At 40.8% G+C, this 26,415-nt stretch overlaps 1 protein-coding gene across 3 annotated transcripts in view; it reads right to left on the bottom strand.

Annotated features, from left to right (window-relative positions):
- Positions 1–925: 925 nt before the first annotated feature.
- Positions 926–26,415, bottom strand: part of NR3C2 (nuclear receptor subfamily 3 group C member 2) — a 190,069-nt gene continuing 164,579 nt past the window's right edge. For all 3 annotated transcript variants that reach the window (XM_066186504.1, XM_066186505.1, XM_066186503.1), the window contains 3 exons: positions 16,691–16,821; positions 12,875–13,032; positions 926–4,662 (listed from right to left, as the gene is read on the bottom strand). In XM_066186504.1, coding sequence (XP_066042601.1) covers positions 4,507–4,662; positions 12,875–13,032; positions 16,691–16,821 — 445 coding nt within the window. In that variant the 3' untranslated portion in view covers positions 926–4,506. The remainder of the gene's footprint in view (positions 4,663–12,874; positions 13,033–16,690; positions 16,822–26,415) is intronic.

Below are 26,415 nucleotides of genomic sequence, written 5' to 3'. Positions count from 1 at the left end.
AAAGCAGGTGCATGGATTTTTTGGCAATAAAAAAGTTTATGCAACTTGTTATTAGAAGACCAAAATGCAATTAAATGGTAGTCTTACACCACAGACCAGGCTTTGTGCAGAACTTGGTGGTGAATTGTTGAGAGAGTGCCCAGAACAAACCAAGACAGTTAGAAGGGGAAATAAAAGTCCTGCTATCTTACTGTAACTACAACTGGAAAAGGTCTGACCCTGGGAAGGCAGGGTCAATAGGGGCACCTTGTGTATATAAAATAGAATTTCTCTCAGGGCAAGAGGGATTCACTAACTTTGGTCAATGGGAAGAGCAACAGGAGATTAAGAGAAACTGGAACCCAAACTGGTCTGGCTACTGAAGGTTTGTTTCTTTCAGTAGGATGTAGCTTGATGCCCAGAACAGTGTCAGTACATTGTTTGTCAAGCACAGGGACCCAGGTGAAATGAACCACATTCCTCAGTGTCGGACGTTCCCTCTTTTACAGCCTGAGGAGCCGCTCCCTGGCCAAAGCCATCGCAGGTGCGGCGACACCTGGAGGTGAGAGACATTGCTGGAACCAACACTCCAGCTGGCTGAAGAAACATGATATAGTGCATTTTAAGTTACTTTATGTTGAAGTGTTCATGTCCAGGTTAAATGGGGCTCTGAGCACCTGGTCTAGTGTCCCTGCCCATGGCTGGAGGTTGGAGCTGGATGATCTTTAAGGTCCCTTCCAACCCAACCCAACCCACTCTTCTGGTTCTGTGTTGTTCCTACATGAGCAGAAGGCTTGTCTCTAAGGATATCACTGCACCAGCAGCTAGCTGAGATTAAAATGCAAGAAATACTTGCAATCAAACCAGTTTAATTCATGTATATTTGTACAATTTGTATAAAAAAAAAGGAAAAAAAAAGAAAAATAGTTACTTGCAGACATTAACATAAAGACCAAACAATATTTTCTATTTATTTAAAAAGCTTTAAACATACAGAAGCAAACCCCTAATTATAAATGCATCATTATGCATAGATTTTACTGTTTACACCATACTGCTGGCTGCTTTTATTTTTCATCCAGGAATCTATTTAAACTCCAAGAATTCTTAAACATTCCTCTGAGCTTCCTGGCCTCAGAACTGCTGTCTATCTTATCAAGTCATTGACCTCCAGCTGAAAACATTGCTCTAAAAAAAGTCAAATCTTTAATAAACAATTAAAAGTGCATTAACTGTAGAATTTTTTAATTTCATAAATGTTTAAACAAGTCAGTGAAAAACACCACCCTGTGAATTAGCTTTTTGCATTATTGATTGTAAAGTATCTTTTTAATAAGATTTTGATATTGCAAACTTTAGTCTTTTCTAATTTACTCCGTGCAACTGCTCAGTCACACGATGTGTAGTATTCCTGAAATACCCACTGCAGTACATTACACTATTTTACATTTTAACTGTGTATACAATGCTCTTGCTGCGTATCCCTGTTCCTTCTTACAACAAAATAATTTAGCTCAATGAACAAAAGCCCACTTTCTAAAAGCTGTTATAGTTTGTCTTGTATTTTGCAGGAGACAAATGCCTATTTCACTCTAAACAAATTCAAAAGAACGTAATGAACTTCCCAGTAGCTAAAAAGTAGGGTTGGGTTTTGTGGTTTCTTTTTCTTTTTTCTGTACACAGGTTTAGATAAAAAAAGTGATGGCTATTCTGCTTAAGTGTCCTTGATAAGAGAATACTGCCTCTTACAACATCTATATCCAATTGTATCTATTACTTCAATGATCTCTAGCAAAAAAAATAATAATGGTTTCATAAACAACAGGTGATTAAAGTAAAGGATTTATTATAATCTGCTTACAGTTGTTTGCAAAGACAGACATACGTTTTGCATAAAGATATAAATTGCTTTTTAAAACTAATTTAGTGTGTTTAATTATATGAAGTTTCTGTGAATTATGAATTGTACCAAACCAAGATTAAAAGTAATAAGGTACAAAAATAGGAGCAAACAGACAACAATTTGGACTGGGACAGGCATTTAACAGTGAAGTGTAGAATATGGCTTTGCTATTTTAGTCAAGCAAAGTTACTCTGAGACAGAAAAGGAGGCAGTAACTTTGTTAATATAAAAAGCTGCTGCAGACTGTATTCACCCAGAACCTGGCTTTGAAATCTTCTCTTTTAGACTTTAAAAAAAAAAAAAAAAAAAGAAGTAAATTAAAAGATGGATGTATGACTGTGTCTTTACTGTAAACAACCAGTCTGCATGCTGTATATCTCATGTTGGAAGTTTGGCTTTCATATTGCTGTGCAGGTCAGTATTTAAAGATCTGCCTATGAATTAGACTTCCAAAATGCAAATAATATATGTATGTATATATTTATATATAAAAAACCTCTCTGAATACAGTCTTTACAGATTACCCATTGCATAAGGCAGGTGTCATTTAAAAAGACAAGTAGCGCTGACTGTCTTCAGTGCACCACAGTGCACTTCCAAATTTGGGTTCAGAAAGGGTGTAGAATTCTTAATTCGACCACCATTGACAAGAAATGCTACATTCTGACCGGCCAAGGGACACACTATAGCTCAAAAATACCAGTGGCACCCAGAGAGAACACTACAGATTAGGACTCTGAAAAACTATTCTATTTAAACATGAGCATATGGTAGCAACAGTTGAGCCTCAGAAAAGTTCACCTGTCCTCTATTCTACTCCAAAATCTTGTAGTTGCTTATAAATTGTGAAATAGTGAAAATCACCTCAAAAATTCTTTTCTTTGCAGTCTTATTCTAGAGAAAACATTTTTGAGACAAAATCAGACCAACTGAGTTGAACTTGTAGTGTGAACATTTGTCTTCTTAGATGCATCCCGATTATTACAAAAATGCTTACAAAATTACAGACGCTTTTAGTTTTATCACTAAAAATTCTACTCAGCTTATCTGCCCTTATCATCCCTCACCATCCCTCTCACCAGTACAAATCTCTTTGATATACTTACTGTAATGATCTGCATGTTCCCTTCAGCATAACCAGAAATCGCTCTCCCCCATCTGAAATAATAATCTGACCTTTTAAGATGCTTCATAGATCCAGTATTCAAAGAAAAAAAAAAAAAAAACAAATAACAAAAAACCAAAAACAAAACCAAACAATCTGGGAAACCTTAGTAAAAAAAGAAAAATCATTCAACATGTTGCTCAGCCCCATTCCCCTGAGAGAGAAAGGGAATAGAGGGCAAGAACTCACTAGATCATTAAGCTGGCAAAAGCTTTGGAGAGAGACCATAATTTGTCTTGTTAAATGAAACCTTGGTAAAGTGGCAAACACAAGAATGTGTAGTTTCCTACAGATATATGAAGCAGGAGTTCTAAGATGTGCTCAAGTCACATACGCTTGCAAGAGAGACAAAAGGGGAGGAAAAGAGAGAGAGAAATAGAAAGGCTTAAAACACAACGGAAAAGGTTAAGCGTGGTTATTTACAACAGATACTGTAGGATGGTAAATTAGATATGATGCTAAAAAAGGCACAGCTTTCCCTTTCTTAAATACACTGTAAACGGTTCATTATGCATGCAGAACATTTCACTTTACAAAAAAATTACCTTGTTTGTTTAGACAAAGATAGTACTTAAATAGTCTCCAGCAAAATAGAGTTCTTTCAAAAATACTTTCCCGTTCATCCTATTAACCATTAAAGATTTTTTTGTCTCATTTACAAAAGTTCCTTACACCTTATTTCAGGTCCTTCACAATTTATACATACAGCAATGTACAGTACAGCAAAAGACTGCAAAAAATTATTTGTAAAGCCAGCACAATAGATACTATAAATTGATACCAGGGCATTTGTTTTTCACATCTTATCCTTTTGAATTAAATAGTAAATGGACACTTAACACAGTGTATATCAGCTATGATGGGATAACATGGGATAACAAATGCCACAGGTGGGGATAACAGTATTCCACACCAAATGTTCTGTTATTACTTTACACGTTAGGGTTTGTGTGTGTATATATATGTGTGTATATATAGATAGTTTTTGTTTGTATTTTTTTGTTGTTTTTTTTTTATACAAGAAAAGAATATTAATGCCCCATATTGACTTTACGTTTTATGTGCAAACCAAGGGTAAGCTTTAAAAAGTTCTCATTAGTTCTCGAACCCTTTTAAAACAAGCAAACAATACCAGAAACTACATGGCATATTTAAAACTCCATCTGTTAAAATATCAAAATCAAAGAGTTATTGACTAGATATGGCTTTTCATCCAGAGGAACAGGAACATTTTCTAAGTGTTTTAGGGTTATGGGGTAATTTCCAAACATCTAGGTCTTGCCACATCCAAGTCAACTGCTTTCCATTCCCCCAAACCCTTTGTATGATTTTAGACTATTCAGAGACTGCTGAACAAGTGTAAAGAGCATGTTTAAAATATGGTTTCTTGGGTCCTTCATGGGTGTGGAATAACACAGGGAAACTTAAGGCAAAGTTCTTCCATTTAAGACATTTTCTATCACTTCCTGTGAAAGTACAGGGGCTTGGCATTCCCAGATTCCACCTTTGGTAGCTGGTCACTGATGATTTCCACCAGCATGGCTGGAAACTCTACTTTCAGTGCCTGAGACTCTCGGAAGGTGTAGAAGCAGAATTCCAATAAGTCACTAACAAGCTGAAATACAGAAAGAAACACTTTTCAGGAAAAACATCAAGGTTTTTGCATGAAAACAACAGCTTACCGATAATCGATTATTTCCAAGAAATAACATCTTACTCTGACCTGACAGTCCATTTACAGGGGTTATAAAGCAAACAAAAGAACCCAAATGCCACAGGGATACTCGACTCATTAAAAATCAGCAAACCAGGAAAACCTAAGAGACCACAGATTTGATTTTTCAGCCTAGCTGCACTTCTCCTTTCACTAACAGCAACTGGCCACCATGAAAACTCCAGGTCTACTAAAATAAAGCCGCCTGCCCAGAGGAAAAAGAACAGCCATAAACTATTGTCTCTCTCCGCTTCAGCTGGATACACATTCATTAAATCAGATGATTTGGTTAACTTCAGTGCATTCTCCAGGGCCCGCGACCTACAACTGCCAGAGCAGCTGATGTTTGCAGCTCAACAACACAACTGCTGCGTCACACAGTGGCATTTCAGGTTTTACAGCGACACAATCTGCAGGTTTTTTGGTGACTGTGACCCAAATGCATCTCCTAAAGCCTTACAATATGTTGGATCCTTCCCAATCTTTAAGAAATGTGAAGGAATGAAGCATGTCCAGGTTTCAGTGAGTGTGTGAACTTCTACTGCAGTTCAAACACTGTTGTGTGATTGAAGGAAAGAGCCTTTGCTGTTTAAAAGTCCAGAAGTTAAATTAATTTTGGCACCTTGTGTCCTTGCAGAGGACATGAAGCATTTCTGCTTGTGTAGTTTATCAACACAAGTTTGTCATTTCAGTTCTTACCATATAGAATTGCACTCTGCCATAAAGCCCCTGTTAAAGATAGAGCAAATAAAAGCGGACTTCTGGAAGGCAGAAAAGGAAATGAATAAAAAAATACGGGCAGCAACATTTCCATCCTCTAGCACCATACCTTATTATTGCTCATTCTCAGGACTTTCACAGCTGTTCTTGCAAACATGTAAGCAGTTTATGAACATCCCAGAGAAGTGCTGAGATCACTCAAACACATGACTCGCTGCTATTGAGCACTACATGAGTCTGTTTGCTGGGGCTTAGGTCATTCCTGATGATCTGGCATGTCATGAAGCAACACTAATTAATTAAACAGATGCATGCTAAATAAGTAGCATAGACATAATCTGCTTTTCAAGGAAAAAATGCTGATGTTCAAAGGTTTACTTTACCCATGAGGAGGAGGTTGTTACTGCACATACCGTGTGCCGAAAATACTCTGAACTGCACAAAACCAAAGTGAAGAAAATTGTGTCTTGGTGTGATTGCCACTCCCTCCTCCCTACCTCTGGCATCAAACACCAGCCCTAAGCAAAGTAAGCCTTGCACCCCAGCACAGCCTTGGCAATGACCCTGTCAATGTGCTCCTTTTCCTAAACTTCTTTCACATCACTGAATGTGAGAGGGGGTTGGGGTCACCTCTGTCCCACTGCCTTCTGTGCAGCTCAAGTGAATTCCTGCCTTGTCACGCCTGTGTGGAGCCTCTGGATTCAGTGGGACAGGTCACAGGAAATCCTACCTAGAAATTAATTCTGACTTCTTTGCAAGCTTTTAGTAGTACCAAGTACACGTTTATGTCTGGTGAATATGCAGACAAGGGGAAATGAAGGAAGCATAATCTGCTCTATTCAATAAGTCAGTAGCCCAGTGGGTGAAAACCAGGATGTGATCATGGATACGATCACAGCAAAGCACACTACGAATCTCACCACAGAGGAGAAAAGTAAAGTTTACACAACAGTTTTAAAGAAGATCCCTAGAACCCTCCTATCATGTCATACTTGGGCTTGAAGCCCTAAGGATAATGTGTTTTCTGTACCTATTTATTCTGCTAAAACTTTTGTTCCACTTTCTTAAGCTATCAGCTTTAACATACTTGACAATAATCATCTACATAAAGAAAAAGGGAGGACTATGTGTCCCACATGTGACCCCATGTGTCACCAGGACCATGGGATTGCAGTCAGCATCTTTTTAACTCTAGCCTTGAAAGCTGCATGGCTTTTTGGGACTGGGAAAGCATTAATTTAAAATAAAGAGGAACAAGTGTGGCAGAATTTAAAGCCAGCTCAGAAATATGAAAGTGTAAACACTGTGCTAAGGTCAGACAGATAAAGCTGTGAAACCAAGAGCTGAGCCATGAGCAGGCTATTTTCTGCAGGTGTGTTCCCGTGTATTTTCAAAAGTACCAGCCCCCTGCCAGCTCAGCAGCCTTGGCATGAGGATGCACTAAAAGGATGAAAAGCTCAGGTCCCACGGGCAATGCTAATTTTGAAATTTAAGTCCTTGCTCCTGCATCCCGAACAACATTTGTCTGATGTAGTTTTGATTTGTAACAGGTAAATAATTTACATGGTTCTTTGCTTTAAAAGAGAAGCTCCCTCTTCAGTAAGGATATCAAAAAGTTTGTTTTCTCTTGGAACACACGAGCTCTGTCTTTGCAGTGACTGAGGCATCACAGGTGACAAGCAAGGTAACATGAGCTATCAAGCAGCTCTGAATGTGCCTTATCAGTTTCCTAGATCAAATATACTCCTGGTTGTTCTTTAAAGCCCTGTGCTCTGAGAACTCCTGACTACACTTTAGCTGACCACTTCTACCCTCTGCTTCTGGTGGTTTATACTGGAAAAGCTGAGAGCTCCCCCAGTCCATCAGTGTGACAGACAACTCCAGTTTAGCAGTGAGAGTGAAAGCACTGGTGTTTGCACAAGCAGTGCAATGGTGACTAGAAACATCCTGGCTTCTACAATCTCAATTGTTTCAGCTACCGAAGCACACTTCGGAAGACTTACAGCTTGGCAGTGCAGTTAAGGCCACAACTAAAACAATTCCCAATTCTCTCAACACTACCCTGCGGACTGTGCTGCACTTCAAACATTTTCAAGGCTACAGCAGTCTTAGCAATTCTGATATTTTTACCTAATCAATTTTTGCATTTGTATGCTGTATTGAGCACCTCGGGGAAATAGGAGTATTAATCAAATGTAATTTTCTGTTATTAGGGTGGGGTGGCCGTAAAATGGACTTTTTCACGCATACTGCTCTTCATAATTAAAAAAAAATGAATCCTTTAATGAAATCCCTGAAGTTAATACAGTTATAGTGACCTTTGAGCACTTGCCCCATTTTTACAGCAAAAAGAATTTATTTTAGTTTAGAAATCTCACCATGATGCCTTTGCATTTCCAGAAATGCTAAGAACTACTGGATTTGCAAGGGTGCACATTTCTGTGCTTCATTTTTTCCAAATTCTCTCAGAATCTCTGAGTGTGGTATGAAAACCCACAGTCACTTCTCTATCAGGAGCATCTCTGTGATTAAGCCTACTGAGACAGCAATTAAGACAGCAGTAGGGTAACAACACAATGCTGAGTAATTTCTTCCTATTATTAGCTACAGCTATTACTGTCAGAAACTTCAGTGTTCTCCTATATCAAAAAAAAAAAAAAAAAAAAAAAAAGAAGATACTCCAAATTGCCTCTCTCTGTCCCTTTCAGGAATGGGTCTCTTTCCTCACCCAGCAGAGCCCTCAGTGAGTTTAGGACTATTGTCACTTCCTGCTTTCCCCACTTTGTGCAGTGGATACAAAACTCCTGCTCCAACAACCAGGAAGGCTAAGGAAAGCCACTGTCCACCAGGTCTTGATTATTCCATTATCACTATATTTGTTTTTGCTCCCAGTCCTATGAAAATCCCATGATGTAAAATAATGATTACTCCACGGGCTCGGGAAGGAAGTTATTCCCTGTGGGATGGCTTACAGGCTGATTGTTGGAGATCTATATGTTCTTTGGTGACCCACAGCGGCCAGGTCCTAGCTGCCTAGGAAATCCTGAACTCTAACCCAAGAGTAAAACCTTTCCACCATCACAGGGAGTACAAGGGAAGACCAAGGGATGAAGCCTCTGGTTATAACTATGCAGACAGAGGATTTGCCTCATGCTAGTAAGGAGTAAAAGGTGGATAAAATACAGATGGATTTTGGCACCAACAGTATCTGGCAGAGCAAGCATGGACCCTGGTTCTGCCTGGCCAGGTGCATTTATCTGACTGAGGAACTGCACTCATTTCTTCAGGTTTCCTTCATTACCACGTGCACACCCAAACCACAGCACCTGACACCTGGACATGCCATGGAAGAGCCTGAGTTCAGCTTGTGCTCTGTGCCTGGAGGATGCACCCACAGCACCACACACCAATAAAAAAAAAAAAATCCTCATCCCTTGGCCAGCACAAATTTGGAGCCAAGCCTCCTTTGCTCTCCTTCCAACAATGGTGAGGTTCTGTCCTTCCCCAACAAACACCTATTAACGTGCAGGAAGAGAGACCCAAGCATCACAAACTGAGCAAGATCACTCACAGAGTAGCTTCTGTCTACATTAGGGAGCTGGGAATCAATTTCTCACTTGACAGATGCATATTAGCTGCTGCAACACACACCTAGCACACTCCCACTTCGCTGCTGCTCTGGGAGTAGAGCCTGGATCTATCCTCTCAATAAACAGAGAAAATGCTCACCCTGAGAATTCAGGCACTGGGACTGAAACGAGGCTCCAAACTGCTCATCATCTGTGGGACACAACTTGGGCAGATCAGTAGCAGAAGTAAGTGTACCCAAAGGTGTTGGTGGCAGCTGAGGGGCTCATCTGCAGCTTAGTATCTGCAGGATTAGGAATCTGCAGAGGCACATTTGCATCCAACACAGCATCCCTTGCAACCCTGCCCCCGGAGGATCCGTGCCCTTATTCCCACTGTCAGCTTTTTCTGCAAGTGAAATCCTGGCGCTCTCAGCCTATGGAAAGATCCACCTCAGCTATAAAGTATTCCCTTCAGGAACCATAAAAATTAATTATTCAGCAGCATGAGCCTTAAAGAATTTATTTTTGTTTGGCAGAAAATGTCAACAAGCAAATGACAGCGCAGGGTGCTGCCTTGCCAAGACAAGGGGAAGGTTCACATTGGGGTTTAATGTCATGGCATCGAAACAAAAGCCCTCTTCACTCAAAGCCTGTTTAGTATCAGCCAGATTGAAACCAAATTCAGCTTTTTCTCTGCAAACTGCCTAACCATACACTACACAGTCTCTATATGAAACGAGGCCTGCCATGCAAGATACAGCCCTTCCTGCCAAAGCCAACAGGAGATGCTGAGGAAGATCCAAATGAAGTTTTTGATACCATGTGCAGGACATCTGTTTCTAATGTTCCTGAGGGAGTTTGTCAGGCACTTCACCTCCATCCAAGTGCTGCATGTGCATCCCTCCCCAAAATGCCCACGGCCATTCGCAGGCACAAGACCAAAACCTCTGGGGTCTAGGCAGAGAGGGGGCTGGTCCAAATTCAGGAAATGATGCACATGAACCACCCAGAATAAAGAAATACAATCCCTGCAAGAAGGAAATATGGGATCACAGAATCATTAAGGAGGGAAAAGACCTCTGAGATCACTGAGTCCAGGTGTTAACCCAGCACTGCCATGTCCATACCACTAACCCACATCCTGCTGCCTCGGCATCCTGCAAACAGAGAGTGACAGGGCAGGCTGAAGGCAGACTCCTAAGACCCAGCACAGGTGTGCACATGCACAGAACCCTGTCTGTTCATCTTGTCTGCCTGGGACGGGTTTCCATCTCTTATTTCTCAGGTGCTTTGAGGCTTTATGGATCATTAAATAAAGTTGCTGATGTTTTCAAATACTTAAGTGCCTGCCTGGCCTTCTTGAAAATTTCTGTATTTCCTCAGCTTGGCACTTTTCTACCTGCACATATGTTTGCTGTGTGGATGAATGATTTAGCATACTGAGCAATGTAAAACCATCTTGTTTGGGTTTTCTTTTTCTTCCTCATATTATATAAGCCAAGCATACTGTAATTTGGCATTTCCGTGCACTGTATTTCATATATTCCTCAGACAGATGTCTTAAAAATGAGGTTGTTGAAAGCAAGTCTGAAGGTGGAAAGGAGCAGGGATTTTTATTGCTTTCCCCTACACTCAGGTAAACTGAATTCCACGAGGGATGAGATGCTGCTCTGCTCAGATGGACAAGCTGGATACAAGCAGGAAGGCTGAACAGTCACGAATTGTGCACCAGCCCCTTCAGGCTTGCACTGAAAATGCCAATGCCAAGACTACAGCAGCATGTAAACATGGGGCCTCAGCTCCAGTTAGACTGCCCAGCACCAAATATATTCTGATCCTCTAAAATTATAATGGAGTAAGTTAAAAATACATAGGTGACAGCTGAAGAAGCATTCCTCCTAGACTAAGGAACCAAGCAGAAAATTTGCATTCACATCAATTGAACGGAGAAATTCTGCACTAACAAGCAGTGGGGAGAGAATATTAATTCTCACTTCTCATTAATATTATCACCAGTCTAAATTTATTCTGATGGATTTCAAAAACCAAAACGCAAAAAACCCCAGTTTTAAAGAGAAAAAATAAACAAGTGCCCTTGTTGAACAACTCTCCAGAATCATCTCTGAAAGGAAGCACTATTGTGGAGACAACTGGCCTTTCTAACAGAGACTGCTGACAATGAGACTTTCTTTAAAAAGTCCTTTGAAAGAAAGTGCTCTATTAAAACAAAAGTAATGCAAAAGTAGCTTAATTAAAAATTAAATAAAATGCAAGAGCAGCCTGCTTCCTCTGGTTAGTTCAGCTCCCAATGGTTAATGCTGTGTTTTGGAAAATGTCTGTAGGACATGGGAGCGCTCTCAGTAAGCGTGAGCCTGTCATCCAGTCACCTTAACCACACAAACACTCCCATTTCAGCAACAAATCACAGACACTGCCTATCCTGAGGAGGATTAGAAAACTCCATAAATGCAGGGGTTTGTTAAGCTGCCTCGAGGTTCAGATGTGAATTCTTGCAAATGATTTTATCACTCCTGCCTTTTTTTTTTTTCCACTAAACCACTACAACTTCCTTTGCTGGCACTGAGCAAGTGAAACCTGATCTCTGAAGAATGAGCTATTACCGCAGAACTAATAATCCTCTCCCTGCCTCCCACTAAGGTTTGCAATGTTTTAATGAACAACAGAACAATATTTGAAAAATAATTCCATATGTACATTCTGTAAACAGACCTCAGGCTCTTACACCAATTTGACCTGAAGTGCACCGTACTGTACCGACTCCGAAAAATGAAATTTAAGTCGAGTACAAAGACGTGCATTTGTATGCAGGCTCTGAAAGCAAGTGCTGTAGCTTCTCCATGCAGCAAAGATCTCTCCCTGCCCACCAGGATGGAGTAAGGCAGTTTTCTCCTTTGCTGCAGTTTGCCAGATTTTACTGGGAGAGTGATGAGCATGCTGGGAGCCTTCCTCTCATGTACCCAAACATAACTAAAGGTCACTCTCACTGTGCCCAGGAGTCTCCCATCATTTGCACAGCTTCAAAGAGGATGGGTGCCAGCCTCGCTGGCCCAGGCAATGGGCTGGTCCCCAGGGAACTCTCAGGGGGCACTAGGAAAACCCCCAGCTTGAGGAGACCTTACTAGCTGGGTCACTTGTTTCCTCTGTAAAGGCTGCAGGTTCCCTCAGAGCAAGTTAAAGGAGCTACAGCCCTGGTGCTGCAGAGGTAAATTTTGCACTTGCCATTACATTACATAGAACCAGGTTGCTCCCAGCTAAGCAGCTCAACGTTATGGACACCCCTTCTGGAATCTATCACACCTACCACAACCACTCTGCCACTCTGGGCAGAGGCATCAGCAGCCTGGGTGCTTTGAGACCAAACTTTTTACACCTGAGACATGTGAAACACCTTGTGCTGGAATAAGGCAGGGTGGCAGAAATGACCCAACAAGGAATCTTCTACTTGAGAAGTTCAAATAAAGTTTCAAACACCCAGGATGGCCCCAGGGTTTCAATACATCTTTTAAAGTCATCACTATTACAAACCCAGCTATAAAAGATCACCAAATGAATTCCATGTTTATTGGCACATCAGGAGTGTTGGCTGTGTAATACACTAACCCTGCACCTTTCACCTTCATGACTCCAACTTTCTTCTTTTAGCTTCTTAAATTAATCTAACAACTTCTCTCAGATGTCCCTTTAAAAAGAATATGGTTCTTTTTTGTCTCCCTGTCAGTCAACACAATTAAAGACTATTTGTTTACCTTAATTGAGAGATTTTTTGCTTAACTTTTCTGCACTCCCTGAGGAGTTATACTTACATCATGCATGGAGTCAAGAAGTTTAGTCAGTTGGTAGAATCTCTGCCAGCTTTGCCCAGAGTTACTTGGACATTTAGTTACCATCTTCTTTAGTTCTTTAATGTAATTTGCCCTCATTTCTTCAAATGCAGCTTGGCTTTTGAGACCATCCTTGGGAACTGTCATTGAAAAGACAGTCTTAAATTAGTATTAACTGCATTGCTTATTCTTTTGATGTGCATACTTAAACAGTTACACCAATCAACGGAAGAAGGAATGAAACCTTTAAGCAAAGTCCATAATTTTACAGACATTGGTGTGGGATCAACATCATCACACAGATTCTCAAGTGATTCAGGCATCCTCTCCAGATGTGTGATTGCAGAAGCTGTGGCAGAGGACAAGATAACATCTCAGAAATACCACACATGCTATCCTCATGTCCAAACTGCTTTCAATACAATCCAACCACATAAAAACGAGGCAGATGGATCAAGGGTATTTGGCTAGAAGCTGAAAACGTGATTTGTCATTCTTGAATGATTCGCCACATTTGGCAGAGGAGGAGAAGGTACAGAATCACAGCTGTTATCTGCAGAAATGCTAGACCAAGTGACACATTTTTATGCCATCAAGTAAGGTCTAAAATTTCTTTGAATGTTAGCAAGCATCTGCATAGCATCTAGAACAAAACAGAGCCATTTTTCTGCACAGAACAGAAGACTTTTCCAGACAGGCATCCTGACCCAGGGCTTGACCATGACAGACAGTTGCAAGCATTTCTAGCGCCCTGTTAAAGTTTCCATCTGCCAGAGAGAGACAGAATCATGATCATGGAATCATAATTTCATAAGTGGGTCAAAAGTAAGAGTTTTCTGATACTTTTTATTGTGACTGATATCAGCAAGACTGATTACAAAAGCAAATACCCAGTTTCCTTACGGACTGCAAAAACCCTTGCAGACCTGCAGGTCCTGCCCAAACAGGAATGGCTTATTAGGGTCAGATCCCTAGGAAAACTCTGAAGAGGTTAATAACAACATTGCTCAAAATATTCTGAGGTTTAATAACTGAATTGGTTGAACACTGCTTAACCATCAATTTCGTTTTGTTTTTCTCTGTATCTCTTAGGCATAGTCCACAGAGGGAAAATAAAATACTGGACTGTACAGGAGTGAGTTTATTTCCTGACCAAGCCAGAAAACTCTGTCAGATTAAGCTAAATGGGAGGTTATCTACTAAACAGTGGGGGAAAAAAAAAAAAAAGAAAAAAAAAAAAAAAGAAAAAAGGCGATCTTCCAATTTAGCTTACTCTGACTTAACATCTTGACAGAAACTGTCGTGTTCATATATTCCCTTCTCTTCTAAATCCTCTCAACTGCCCTCTATCCCAGTGAGATCACATCAGAAGCAAGTACCAACTGCCCTAAATGGCTCCAGGGTAGAAGCTTTAAGAAAAAGCATCAGTATCTACCAGAGCAATTTAGCAATGGGGAACAAGGAGGAGCTGTATCACCATAAGAGCAGCAAGTACTGGAGGCCACCAAGTACTGGAAGGGGGCATGAGGAAGAATCTTTAGAAAAAGCCTAGGAGATAACACACCAACCTGCCTGCTGCTCAGTAAATATTATATATTGATATTGCACAATCGTAATATAAATACCATATGTTCATTTAATTTTCAAAGTCTAGATGCAAACTCTCTCAGTCAGCTGACAGATACAAGAAACTGTTTGGAACAAATCTACAAATTCAGTTCAAGGTGAATGAACACAGAGGCACCAATCAAGATAAGTAAAGCCATCAGAGCATGCTGTGGCCCTCACACAAAATGCACAGGCTTTACAGTTCCTTTAATATGTACAGTGCTTACAGACTGTTAGAGTCACTCTTTCTTTGTCTACTATTATGTATTTTACTGTTCTGTCTGAAAATTACTATACTATCACCCCAGCCAGATTATTAAGGAAGAAAGAAAGACCACAAATAAAGAGAACTCAAGCAAAACATGAAATTCTGGAGGTTTGCCCAGTGTTTCTGATTTTACTTATTAAATGCAGCAATACTCTTGGCAAGCTCCCAGAATCTATGGTCTGTGGAAAGCAAGAAAACAACTGAGTTGTAATGTGTGGTTTCTTCCACATGTAAATGGAGTGAAACTTCCTTGATGCGGTCGCCATGAAAGTTTCAGAATAACTTGTGCTCTGCTCATCACATGACTCAATAAAAGAATTTAAATGAAAATAAACCTGGTGTTTTCTGTCATAAGACTGTACCAAGGTGCAATCACTCAAAACCAGGTTTGCTGCCCTTCACTTGACACTTTCTGGGTTGTATCACCACCTCCATTTCCATTTTGCTCTCCTTTTTCTCTCTCTCTAATGTAAATATCCTGATTCTCCCAAAACAAACTATTTTTAGCAGGTTTTCTAATGACTGTGGTGTGTGTTTGAAAGAGACCCAGCTCACTGAAATTGATTGGCCAAACTGATCTCACCTAAGATTCTTGCAATAGCTCATTAGTTTACACTCTCAGGAGGGTAGACTAATAAATACCTGGCTTAAAGACATTTTCCTGCATTTTTAGAATGCCTTCAGGTTCTTTTTCTAAAGACTCTTCCCCTTTAGGTCTGATTAAAATGCTGCAGAGGCACATCTCCAATCCAGACACTGTCCCAAGAACATCTGGGAAGCCAAATCCCCCCTGAGCATATCCAAGTTGCTTCTGGAAACACCAGGAGTGACAACCTTCAAAAAAAGTCCATTCACCCCTCAGGGCAAGCCTGGCGCACAGCCCTTCCCCACTGTTCTGGGGTCACTGGCTGACCATCTCCAGCCCTCGGTGGAGTGGGACCTGGGGTCAGTCTCCACAGGCCAGAACACAAGGAGCTCCCCAAAAAGTGGTGTCTCTTCCAGACCCAGCAAGCTGGAACAGCTTCAATCGGAAGAGGGAAGGAAGCGAGATGGCCGAGCCCAAAAAGCTTTCAGCCCCAGGAGGTTCCTGTCAGAGGATCCAAATCCCCTCCAGGCCTGACAGGAACTGCAGCCTCCTGTACCCCCCTCAAAGGCAGGTACTTTAACCACAGAGCTGGCTTGTCATGGTGTCACTGAGTTGTTCCCCAGAGAAAGGAGCAGGATTCCACAGAATAACATTTCTTTACAGGTTTACAGGCTGTTACTGATGGAAAAGTAATATACAAACTGCCTGTGTATTTATACAATTGCACTGGGACAGGAGGTTTTCAATATTTTCAGTAATATATGATCAAGAGATCTGCTAATTACTACACAGTGCTGTAACAAGCACCGATTGTAACTTTGTGTCTTAAAACTCAAGGCATGATGCTCAAGAGAAAAAGGAAGCACATGCTGTCATTTATTAAACTTTCAGAAGCCTGTGAAAGGGCTTTCCATTCTCAAGTCACTTGGCATTACAAGATCACCTGCTCTGCAGTACAGGCAATGCAAAGCTTTTGATCCTGAAGGTCGCGTTAAGTCAGCCAAGCCCTGGTGGCTTTGAATGTGGAGAGGGATGTTCCCTCAATCCCCGCAGCTGTGGCACTTGCCTGGCATGTCTGTTGGTGTGGTCCCCTACGGAAAGGAGAGGCAAAGTCCTGTGCCTGGCCACTCCTGTCCCAACAACGCACATGACATGCTCCGGTTGCAAAGACACTTCCCCTGCTAACGGGATAAACCCCAAGGCATAAACCCAGGCTCATTCCTGCGGCCCAGCTGGAAACAGTTTGGCTCTTTTGTCAAGCTGGTTAAAACCACTGCATCTCTTTATGAACCAGAATATTTTCAGACCTTGCTACATCACCACGGGCCCAACTCACCTGTGCTCAAGAGCAGCAGCACTTTCATGATGGTGTACTCCTCGAAGCTGAGCTGCAGGCGGACGAACTGCAGGCTGATCTGGTGCATGCCCTGGCACAGCTCGAACATCGCCGACTGGCGCATCCGCTCCCTGCGGAGACAGGGGAACAACAGCCGTGGCGTAAATACGGGACAGCACGACCTGCAGGGGCATCACCTGGGCACCACCCTGCTCCTACACCATCTCCAGAGCATGGCGGAGTTCACCTCACTGCCCGGCACACCGTGGAAAAGGAAAGGCAGCAGACTCTGATGGTATTAATGAAGGGGAAAAACTCTTTTCAAACGTATTTGAGTTGTCAGTGTTTGTTCAGCTCTGGCCTGGCTGATGGAAAGGTGCCTGCTGAAGAGGTCAGAGCTGCTGCAACAGGGAAACCTACACCCCCACTGAATGCCTGCTGTAGGTGATACACTCCCCCATCAGCTGACATCAAACACCTGTTCAAACACTGAAATATTCAAAAATCTTGGGGTTTTTTCGCCCAAAATAGTAATCGCAAATAAACTGGAATAAAGCAGTATATAAAACAAGGAACTCATTCAATAAGACTTCCGCCTGTTAACCATAAAATAATTGGGATACATGACTTGTATCCAGATGCCATTTTTTTTTCCCTTTAAATATATTTTCATAAATTTAACCTCAGACCTTCTCTCTCTTCTCTGAAGTAATCCCAGGCTAACGTATCCTGCTTAAGTTTCAGGTAGAATTAGTTAGAATTTTGCTAAATTTCTGAAGCTTCCATTTCAAACCACAACAGCTACAGCAAAGAGTCATTGAGAACTGCCTGTCTCAGCGGAAACTGTGATATATGTGTGTGTGTATACAGAGGTATATAGACAAGGTCCTATAATTGTTCAGTGACCACTACTCTTCTTTTTTTTGATTGCTCAAAACCAATTGTCTGTATTTCTGCTAACATTTTTTCGTATAACTGAGGAGTTGGATGAAGTTCAGCTCCTTATTTTAACCAAGCAACTGCTTTTTCAAATATACAAAGTGCCTGGTGAAAGAGAAGAATCATACTGTGTGCAAACAAAGACAGACATAATCTTCCTGGTGTTTTATTGCACTACTGCCAGAGCAATTTCATTTTCCTCCTTAATGCTAATAAAGCAGACTCCCCATTGTTGGATGGGCTCTGCACTTTTCCCCTGCTCCACCCTCTTTTCTTGAGACTAAGAACTTCCAGATTTTTTTTTTTTTTTTAAATTAAATTTAATAGTAGGAGTAATGCCATACGTATTAGCTTTTATTATGCATCACAAACTGCTCCCAGGAGGCTCTGAGGGATACACACTGCAGTCAAAAGGTGAATGATTAATAAAGGACATTTGTATTTTAAATTCTACATGTTAAAGTATATCTCAGATGGCCAGAGACAGCAGCACTCGAAGTAAGAGCAATGTATGACATCCATCATTACTTTTGCAGGATGCCAAGGTTTGTTCCTCCAGCCTCAGAATATAAAGCCACTGCCACCATCCCTGTCCGTGTTTGACCTCTACAGAGAGAACTGACAGATTTTTCATCAGATACCATAAGCCACACAGAAGAAAAAAAAAAAAGAAAAAAAAAAAAAAAGAAAAGAAAAGAAAAAGTTTTGTCTCAGGTTTTTTACGGGGTGTTTTTGGTGGCAAAACATTCTCTGTATGAGCTAACTGCAAAAGTGTTGACTCAAAACCTTGATTTTTTACATTGCATTGCACTTTTTCTGACATCCAAATTTTTCTGCCTTTTGTTTTTCTTTATACTTGTTTTCCTTATATATGACTGCCTAAATAGAAGAATTCCAGTTATAGTCAGGGGTTTTTGGATTAGTTATTTCTTTCTGTCTTTTACATATTCATTCTTTTATCTACTTACAAATATTGTTCTCTAGGCCTGCCCTCAAGGAAAACCTGATGGCATTGTTTGTAGTGAGATAAAATTATGCAGAGAATGAGTTACTAAGTGATTTGTTTAATATACAGCAAACAAATTATTTCAAATCAGTTTGCTGCCTGAAAAATCAATTAAGTTGATTTATTACTTATTTACAAAATATTACCAACTAAAAATTATGTTAATTAATTCATGACTCTGTTTAATGAAAGATAAAGGTTTTGAAAAATTCAGATGCTGACATCACAGATATCCAACACCTTGAGAGCAGCAACAAAATAAAGCAATAGAAATATGATAAAAGCGAAGAGGCACAGAGAAATTGAGGCATGTCAGCATAACATGAACGAAGTTATTTTTGTCATCACCAAACACATCAGCTAAGAATCAATGCCATCAAGTCATCAAAAATGCCTTTACCATCACAAGGAAAAATTAAAACAAACCTTTATGTTAAAAAAAAAAAAAAAAGGATGGATAAAAAAAGGCAAATCCTAACCAACCAACCACCTCTGATACGGCATCTGAACCTCTCAACATGAAAAAGAGAGGATATGAAGATCTGGAATCTAAGGGCAGGTATTTTTATGGGGACATTTAAGAAGGTAAGCACATTTAAGTAACAAAAGGCGTGGAGCCAAAGCTCTGAATCCGCTATTTGGATACGCATTCAGAAGTGGTGTCATTAGCTCAGTTTAGCTTAATCCTCCTTCATAATAATACGCTTTAAACTTTACACCTTAAGTTAATCCATCTTAAGTTCCCCAAGTGTCTCCTTACAGGCTTAAAGTAATGCCCAGCTCACATTTTGTCTGACCTTTCCCGCAGCCCTGCGGATGGGCAGGGTGTCCAGCCATTCCCACTGCTGCCACCAGCCTTTCCCAGTGCTGCCACCAGCACTGCTCTGCCCAATTCCCACTGGAACCACCCAGCTACAACAGATATGTTGGATTTGACCAGTCACCCCGGGAGAGCAGGGATGGTTTGAGGGAACCATTTAAGGCAAGCCATCCTAAATACCAGTCATGTATCTCATCATACCCTTATTATGTGACCTCCACAGAAACCAGGCAGCCGCATCCAGACCTGTGGAACTGCAGGCAGGCTGGACAGAAACAGCTTGTTATGAATAAGTAACTCATGGTTTATGAAGTCATCAGAAAGCCCAGTATCGTAAATCTCCTCGCTGAGGATGGAAACTGCAACTCAACTGACCGTAACCAAAAAGAGGAACCCACGCAGCAAGAAATATTCACTGACAGGCGAAACTCAGCCCCAAACCAAACCTGATACCACATTTTATTTACTTTCTCATGGGTACTATTCAAAGCTGCAGCACAAGGCATCTTCCTAAATTAGGCAGAGAAGTGAATAAACAGAAAGCTGTGGTGGGTGTGTTAAGGTTTCATCAGGACTTAAGTGACTTGCTGATAATCCCAAGGAAAAATCGGCCAAGGCACTCCTTTTCACAGCACCTCGAAGGAGCAAAAATGCACCTGAGTTAGTCCCCAGGCCTCTGTAGCCCAGAAAAGACTTAGGAAGAGACCAAGAAATATTGGTAGCAAAACTCTGATATCAAAGATAGTTTTTGTGTCTTCTGATTTCATACTTTACCACTGTAAGCACAATTTCCAATTTTATAACCAAGAGCCTTTCCCTTGCTAGACTAAGTCCTGTATCCATCTGAAGGTTGCCCACCAAATAAATTGATTTCAGGTACCTTCAGAAAGCACTTGACACTCTAACCAAACCAAAACAAACAACCAATCCAACAAATGAAGCCCAACAAGAAAGCCTGCCAAAAGGCCTGAAAGTCAAGACCTGTTTGGAAGCCTCCAAAAACAAGGTGTGCTTTCCCTCATGCCAAAAAGAAGTCAGTTTGAACTTGACAGAGAGAGGAGTAAAAACATCACCAGACACCTTGAGGGCAAGGCAGAGATACTAGGGATAAAGAGGGAAAAAGACCAGGCCATGGGATTACAGAAGCCCTTGCTCAGTGGCTCAAATCATCTAAATCATAACAAGCCCTCGGTCTGAATTATTTTGCCTGCCTTAGGAGGGCTTTCTTGACTCGATAAAAGTTCTGAGGCTCTTGAAGAAAGAAAAAAACCATATTATTGTCACAATACTCAACTATCTCCTGAGGGAGTATTCTACTCCAACAGCTCCTACTGTGGTAACAGAATGCCACTACCTGAACCAATTCTTCCATGCATGGGGCAGGAAACACTGAACATCCCTCCGCTCAATGGACTGCGCCCAGACACCTGTGTCCCATCCTGAAGCCATTAAAAATGCCACCAGAGTCACCCGTACTGGAGCAGCCTCATTAAGTTAACACACTGATCAAAACCCAAGCCAAAATACATGCAGGATTCAGGCAAAATTCAATTGTGATTTTTCATTCAGTACTTATTTTTTACTCAGCACTTTCTAATCTCTGCTTAGTCTGCAAGCCACAGCAGAAAGAGACAAAACATACTCCCTTCAACACTTTGCCTTCAAGTCCTAAAGCAAAGCTTTAGAGTCATCTCCTTCCAGGAAGGCAAAAATGCCTGCTACTTTGCACCAGTGGCCAATCTGGGCACTGCCAAACCCAGGACAAAATAGTGACTAGACCCAGGACCACCACGGTGAACACTGATAATTGGACAAGGAAGATAATTTCACATTAAAACAGATCTACACACATTAAGCTGCTATTTTGTAGCCTTTAGCCACCCAGGCAATTGGCAATTTTTAAATTCAACTTGGCAATTTTAAACTGAACTTAGAGAAGTTAAGTCTGAAAATTAGTTTTCTCACAAGAAAATTGTCATGGTGACCCTACAGAATACCATCCTGGATAAGTGATACTAAGAAATTTAGAGCTGCTTTAAAAGCTCCAGCCAAGTGTCCTGTTTTATGCCTATCAACAAAGGAATTGGCGACGGCCCACGGATAATGATTGCCAAAGGAGAGTTTCAGCTCTCAATCACTAACAGAGAACTTGTGGTAAAATCCAACTTAATAATCACCCAGTTATGTAACCCTAAAATCCCAAGCACATCAATAGCAAAAAACCCCAAGTATATGCTGGTATTAACGGTTAATTATGCACTTAGCAGAATGCTGATACCAAATACTCTCTTTTGGTTTGCATTTGCATTTCAAAAGAGACAAATCAGAGTTTTAAATGAGAAAATACATAATTATGCCTTTACCAAAATGCTTTTTCAATAACACATTCAATAATAAGTGAAGATAATGTACACATGGCAATAAATACCCCATTTCAAAGTTCATCAGAGAAAGGTATTGAGAGCCAGAAAAGGTGCCCATTAGGTACTGTTTTATACATCCATTCTGCTAGGGCTCATTGTCACTTGCAGTGGTTCATCAACAAAATTACTGCTATATTCCACATGCAGCAGCAATTCTCCTTTTATGCCAACAATGCCTCAAAAATTAAGACTTTGCTCATGCTGTCACGCAAAGCCTGGCATTTTCTGGAAGTCAACGGAGGCACATCTTCCTCTCATGCCAGTTTAGAAAAAACTACTTCCTAATTTTTCTTTCGCTCATATTTAACTCTGCAGGGGAAGTAGCAGAAGCAAGCTCTGTGCATGTGAAAGGCATTTGGAGATGCCAGCCAACAGCTCATCGATGAGCAGGAAGATTAAAGCAGCACCACATCCAGACACATGCAAGGAACAAACCTCTGTTCTAAGACCTTGACAGAAGTGAGAAAAAACCCTCCCAAAATGCTTGAGGATGTCCCAAAGTCATGCTGAGACAGGAGAGCGTAATTATGGTCTATGCTAAATGTTAAGTCATTGGGCAAGTCTTCATACTAGAGTTGTAAAAACTAACAGTCAAATCCTTTTGAACCCATCACAAGATGGAAATCTGCCAGAACATCTGCTGGGCCAACTGATGAGCAAGATGAAAATGAAGTGTTTGAGAAAGATCAGAAAAGTTAAATAAAATCTTTGCATCAGAGCTCTCTGTAGAGGAGCCCAGTGAGGCTCTGCACCACTCTTTCTTTTCCGTAAGCAAGTGTGAGAAATAGTTTCAGATTCAAGTGCGAGTAGAGGAGGGTTCATAAAGAAAAAAAAAATACAGTAAAATGAATAGTAATAAATCACCAAGACCAGATGGCATCCATCCACGAGCTGTAAAGCAACTTAAATACGGAATTGCTGAACTACTAACTGTGCTGTGCAGCTTATTGCTTAAATTGCCCTTATAAAAGTCATAGAAGGCGACAAACGTGACTGATTTCTTAAAATGGGTCTGAGGGTGGGAAAAAGGGAGCAGTAGAGACCACAGGCTAGTAAGCTCCAGTTCTATATTGAGCAAAACCATTCAAGGAAGAGCATGAGCTGATAAATAAACATGCTGTAAGGGAAGAAAGTCAGCACAACTCTGGCAGAGAGGGGTCACGTCTCACGAATCCGTAAGGGCACCCTGACGATGTTCTGGTGCATCCAGGCGACGTCTGCACGACGGAAATGCTTTGCACATGCCAGGTCTAGCTGCATCCCACAGCCATATGGGGTGAGACCTAAGCAAACACCAACCCTCTCCTCCTCCTCCTCCTCTCCCCTGCCCTGGTTTCCACACAAAGGAAACTGGGGCATGCAGCTTGGGTATGGGCTCTAATAAATTCTGTGAGCATGCCAGCGTGGGTAATTACTGGTCTAGGACCTGCACATTGCCTTGCATCAGGAGGTATGGGAGGATGCAATCACGGCAGGGTTGGATTTTAAAGCTATTAAAAAGATCTCCTGAAAGCTCTTAAAGAGAGCTCAGGGATGAGGAGGTCGTCTCTTTGTGGATTATTAGCAGCTTAAAAATAGGAGACCAAGGGTAATAACAAATGGGCATCTCTCACAAGTAATGGAGGTTACCAGGGAAGTCTCACGGAGCTCCACACTAGGGCCTGGGCTGAGAACTATGCTCATACATCATGTGAGAAAAATCCGACCTCTGGAGGTGACAGAGCTCGCTGATGCCTCTGCGATGAAATCAAGAGCTGCCTGTGAAAGACTGCCAAAAAATCCTGCAAGTCTGAGTGGCTGGCTGACAAAATGGAAGGTGAAAACCACTGATTGGACAATGCAGGCAGTACAGTCGTCTCCCACCATACACACAAAATAACTGGATTAACAAACATCACACATTAAAGAGCCCCAGGTGTAACTTGGGACAGGTTTTGTGGGCTTCTGCCTTTTGAAAATGCTTGTTCAGTGTTCATCAAAAAAACCAAAGATGTCAGAGAAGAGTCTAGAGCAAGACAGAAATTGTAATTTTGCTGCTGCATCCACTGTGCTCTGAATCCAGCGTGTCAGTCTGGTCTCCTCCCAAAGTTAATACAAAGCATGAGGAGAGGAGCTGAGGATGGCCAGAGATAGCAGACAAATGATATACAAGGGGAGATCAAATTGACTCACTGATTCTTCAGCTCACAAAAGAAACAACAGGACTTGATGGAGATCTAAGTGATAAATGGCATGCATGGGATGAGAAGGATTATATCCACTATTACTGTAAACACAGGAATGAAGTGGCACTTCATTAAATTATCAGCCACCTGCTTTAGAAATATCTCCAACAAACAAATATGCATAATTAAATTGCAGAAGCAACTGCCACAGAACATTTCAGATATCAAGATTATGAATGTATTCAAAGAGGTAATAGGCAAATTCTCAGAGAAAGACACAGAAGGGTTATTAAGCACAACTGTCCAAATGCAATCTCACATTCAGAAAGTACCTATTGCTAGAATGGGCAAATGAAGAAGCCTCTTGTCCTGATCTTAAATTTTCTCTGGCCAATTTAAAGGATAAAAATCTGTGCTAGAGGGACAGTTTCTGACACTTTCCCATTCTTACAGATCTCCTCAACACTATTCTATCTCCTGTCTTCCTTTATAGCTTCACAGTCTGAACCAAAACACTTCTGAAATTTAAGAAGTGTTTAGAGATAGAGGCATTAAAAGGCAGAGCCTTTAGAAATTCATGCAAAGAAACCAAATCTATTGCTTTGCCCAACCAATGACCTGTTTACAAAGAAAAGAAGCCCAAAATAAAGACTTGGAAAATCTAGCTGATGCGTGTTACATCTATTATGTACAGGTATGACAGCAGCTTTCCAAAATTTCTTTTTTTTTGTCTGCACTATTGTGGGGTGGGTATGTAACAAAATCCCTTTACATACTTCTCTGGATGGCAACTGAGCCGCACTTCATAAAAAAGTAAATAGTAGTAACAATGTATATAAAAAATTTACTGATGAAAATACTCACTTCCCCGTTGCACTGACACTTTGCCTGAATTCAGTATTCCTCACCAAAATAATACATGCAAACCAAAACCATGCAGGGAGGATCACCAAGGAGCACTTGCTGACATTTTAACAAGACCAGCGACTGTACACACAATTTATCAACAAAAAGTAACACTAACAACTCATATCAACTCTGGTTGTGGCAATAATAATTAAAAATGAGGGATTTGGAGACTGCCAGATGACAGAGATTACAAAAACGTATCTAAATTTAGAAACTACAGGATTAACAGATTGCAGGGGAAGACAAAAGGGTTAACACCCATCATCCTGCCGCATGTAAAAGCGAAAAAGTAATCATTTAAACAGTAAGGGAAGTTTCTTATTGGATTTATCACCACTCACAGATGATCTAACTAATTATCCCCCCTAAGCCCTGAGGTATATGAGGCCAAATAAATAAATAAATAAATAATTTAAAAAAAAGGTGTTTTTAAATATTCAGCTTATTTTATTACGTTTATCTTCCTGCTGTTACCATAGAAATCAGAACACCAGGAAGACTTACAGGCTTCAGCACTGAAAGGGCACGGAGAGGCTGCTGTATCCTTGCACTGCCTTACGCAACACCAAATCCGAATGATCCCATCTTCCATAGGCATGTTATGGGGGGTTTAGGAATGTATGTGACAATGTTATTTACTAAAAAATGTACATAATTACTAAATGCAGATTTTTAATACAATCTTAGCCGTTTCAGTTGAGCTACGTCATTCTTAATTTAATTTTACGGCTTTCCTCAATGTTACAAAATCCTCTGCCCATCAACATCCCATGACAACATTAGCACAGAAACTTCCTAGAAATCCCCTTGTACTGAAGCTGTTTTTCCTGCCCCTCTCTACCTCATCTGCTTTACCTCAACTGTATTCTCTATTGTTCATCTAGTGCCAACATTAACCTCTGTATCCTTCTAAATTTAAAAACTTCATGCTTGAGGCAATTACCAAAGATATAGCATGAGAGATGCTTGCAAAACTCCATTTTTATTTTACTGGGAGCAAAATCTTATGCTTTAAAGGTGCTGTTTATATCAATTAGTAAACTTTGTTAATTGCATACATGGTACATATTTGTTAAAAAAATAAAAGTAAAAATATATCCATCAGTATATATATCCTGCTCTTACTGTTTTGTACATAATATTAAAAATACAGTCTCTATTGAAGCATTTTTACTGTAAGGACCGAGCTGCATATGATATAACACAATAATTTCAGAGATGGAAAAATGACATAACTGAACCAAATGGTTGTGAAAGCCGGCCCCAGTTTTAAACTCTGTTTTTCAAGTTCAGTAATTTTGGGTACCTCATACTGCTGCTTTTCACTAGGCAAACCCTCAAGTCTTTGACTAGGGTAAAAAACCAACCACAGCATGAAGTGCAATGGCTGGGAAATTCAGAACCTGCACACTTCTGCACCTGTGATTTATTCTTTGTGCCGCAGATGACAAACTGAGAAAAAT

Source organism: Chamaea fasciata, unplaced genomic scaffold (assembly GCF_029207755.1).
Source record: "Chamaea fasciata isolate MVZ Bird 193981 ecotype frontalis unplaced genomic scaffold, bChaFas1.0.hap1 SCAF_6, whole genome shotgun sequence".
Classification (NCBI taxonomy): domain Eukaryota; kingdom Metazoa; phylum Chordata; class Aves; order Passeriformes; family Sylviidae; genus Chamaea; species Chamaea fasciata.
This window is presented reverse-complemented; position numbering and strand designations above follow the sequence as displayed.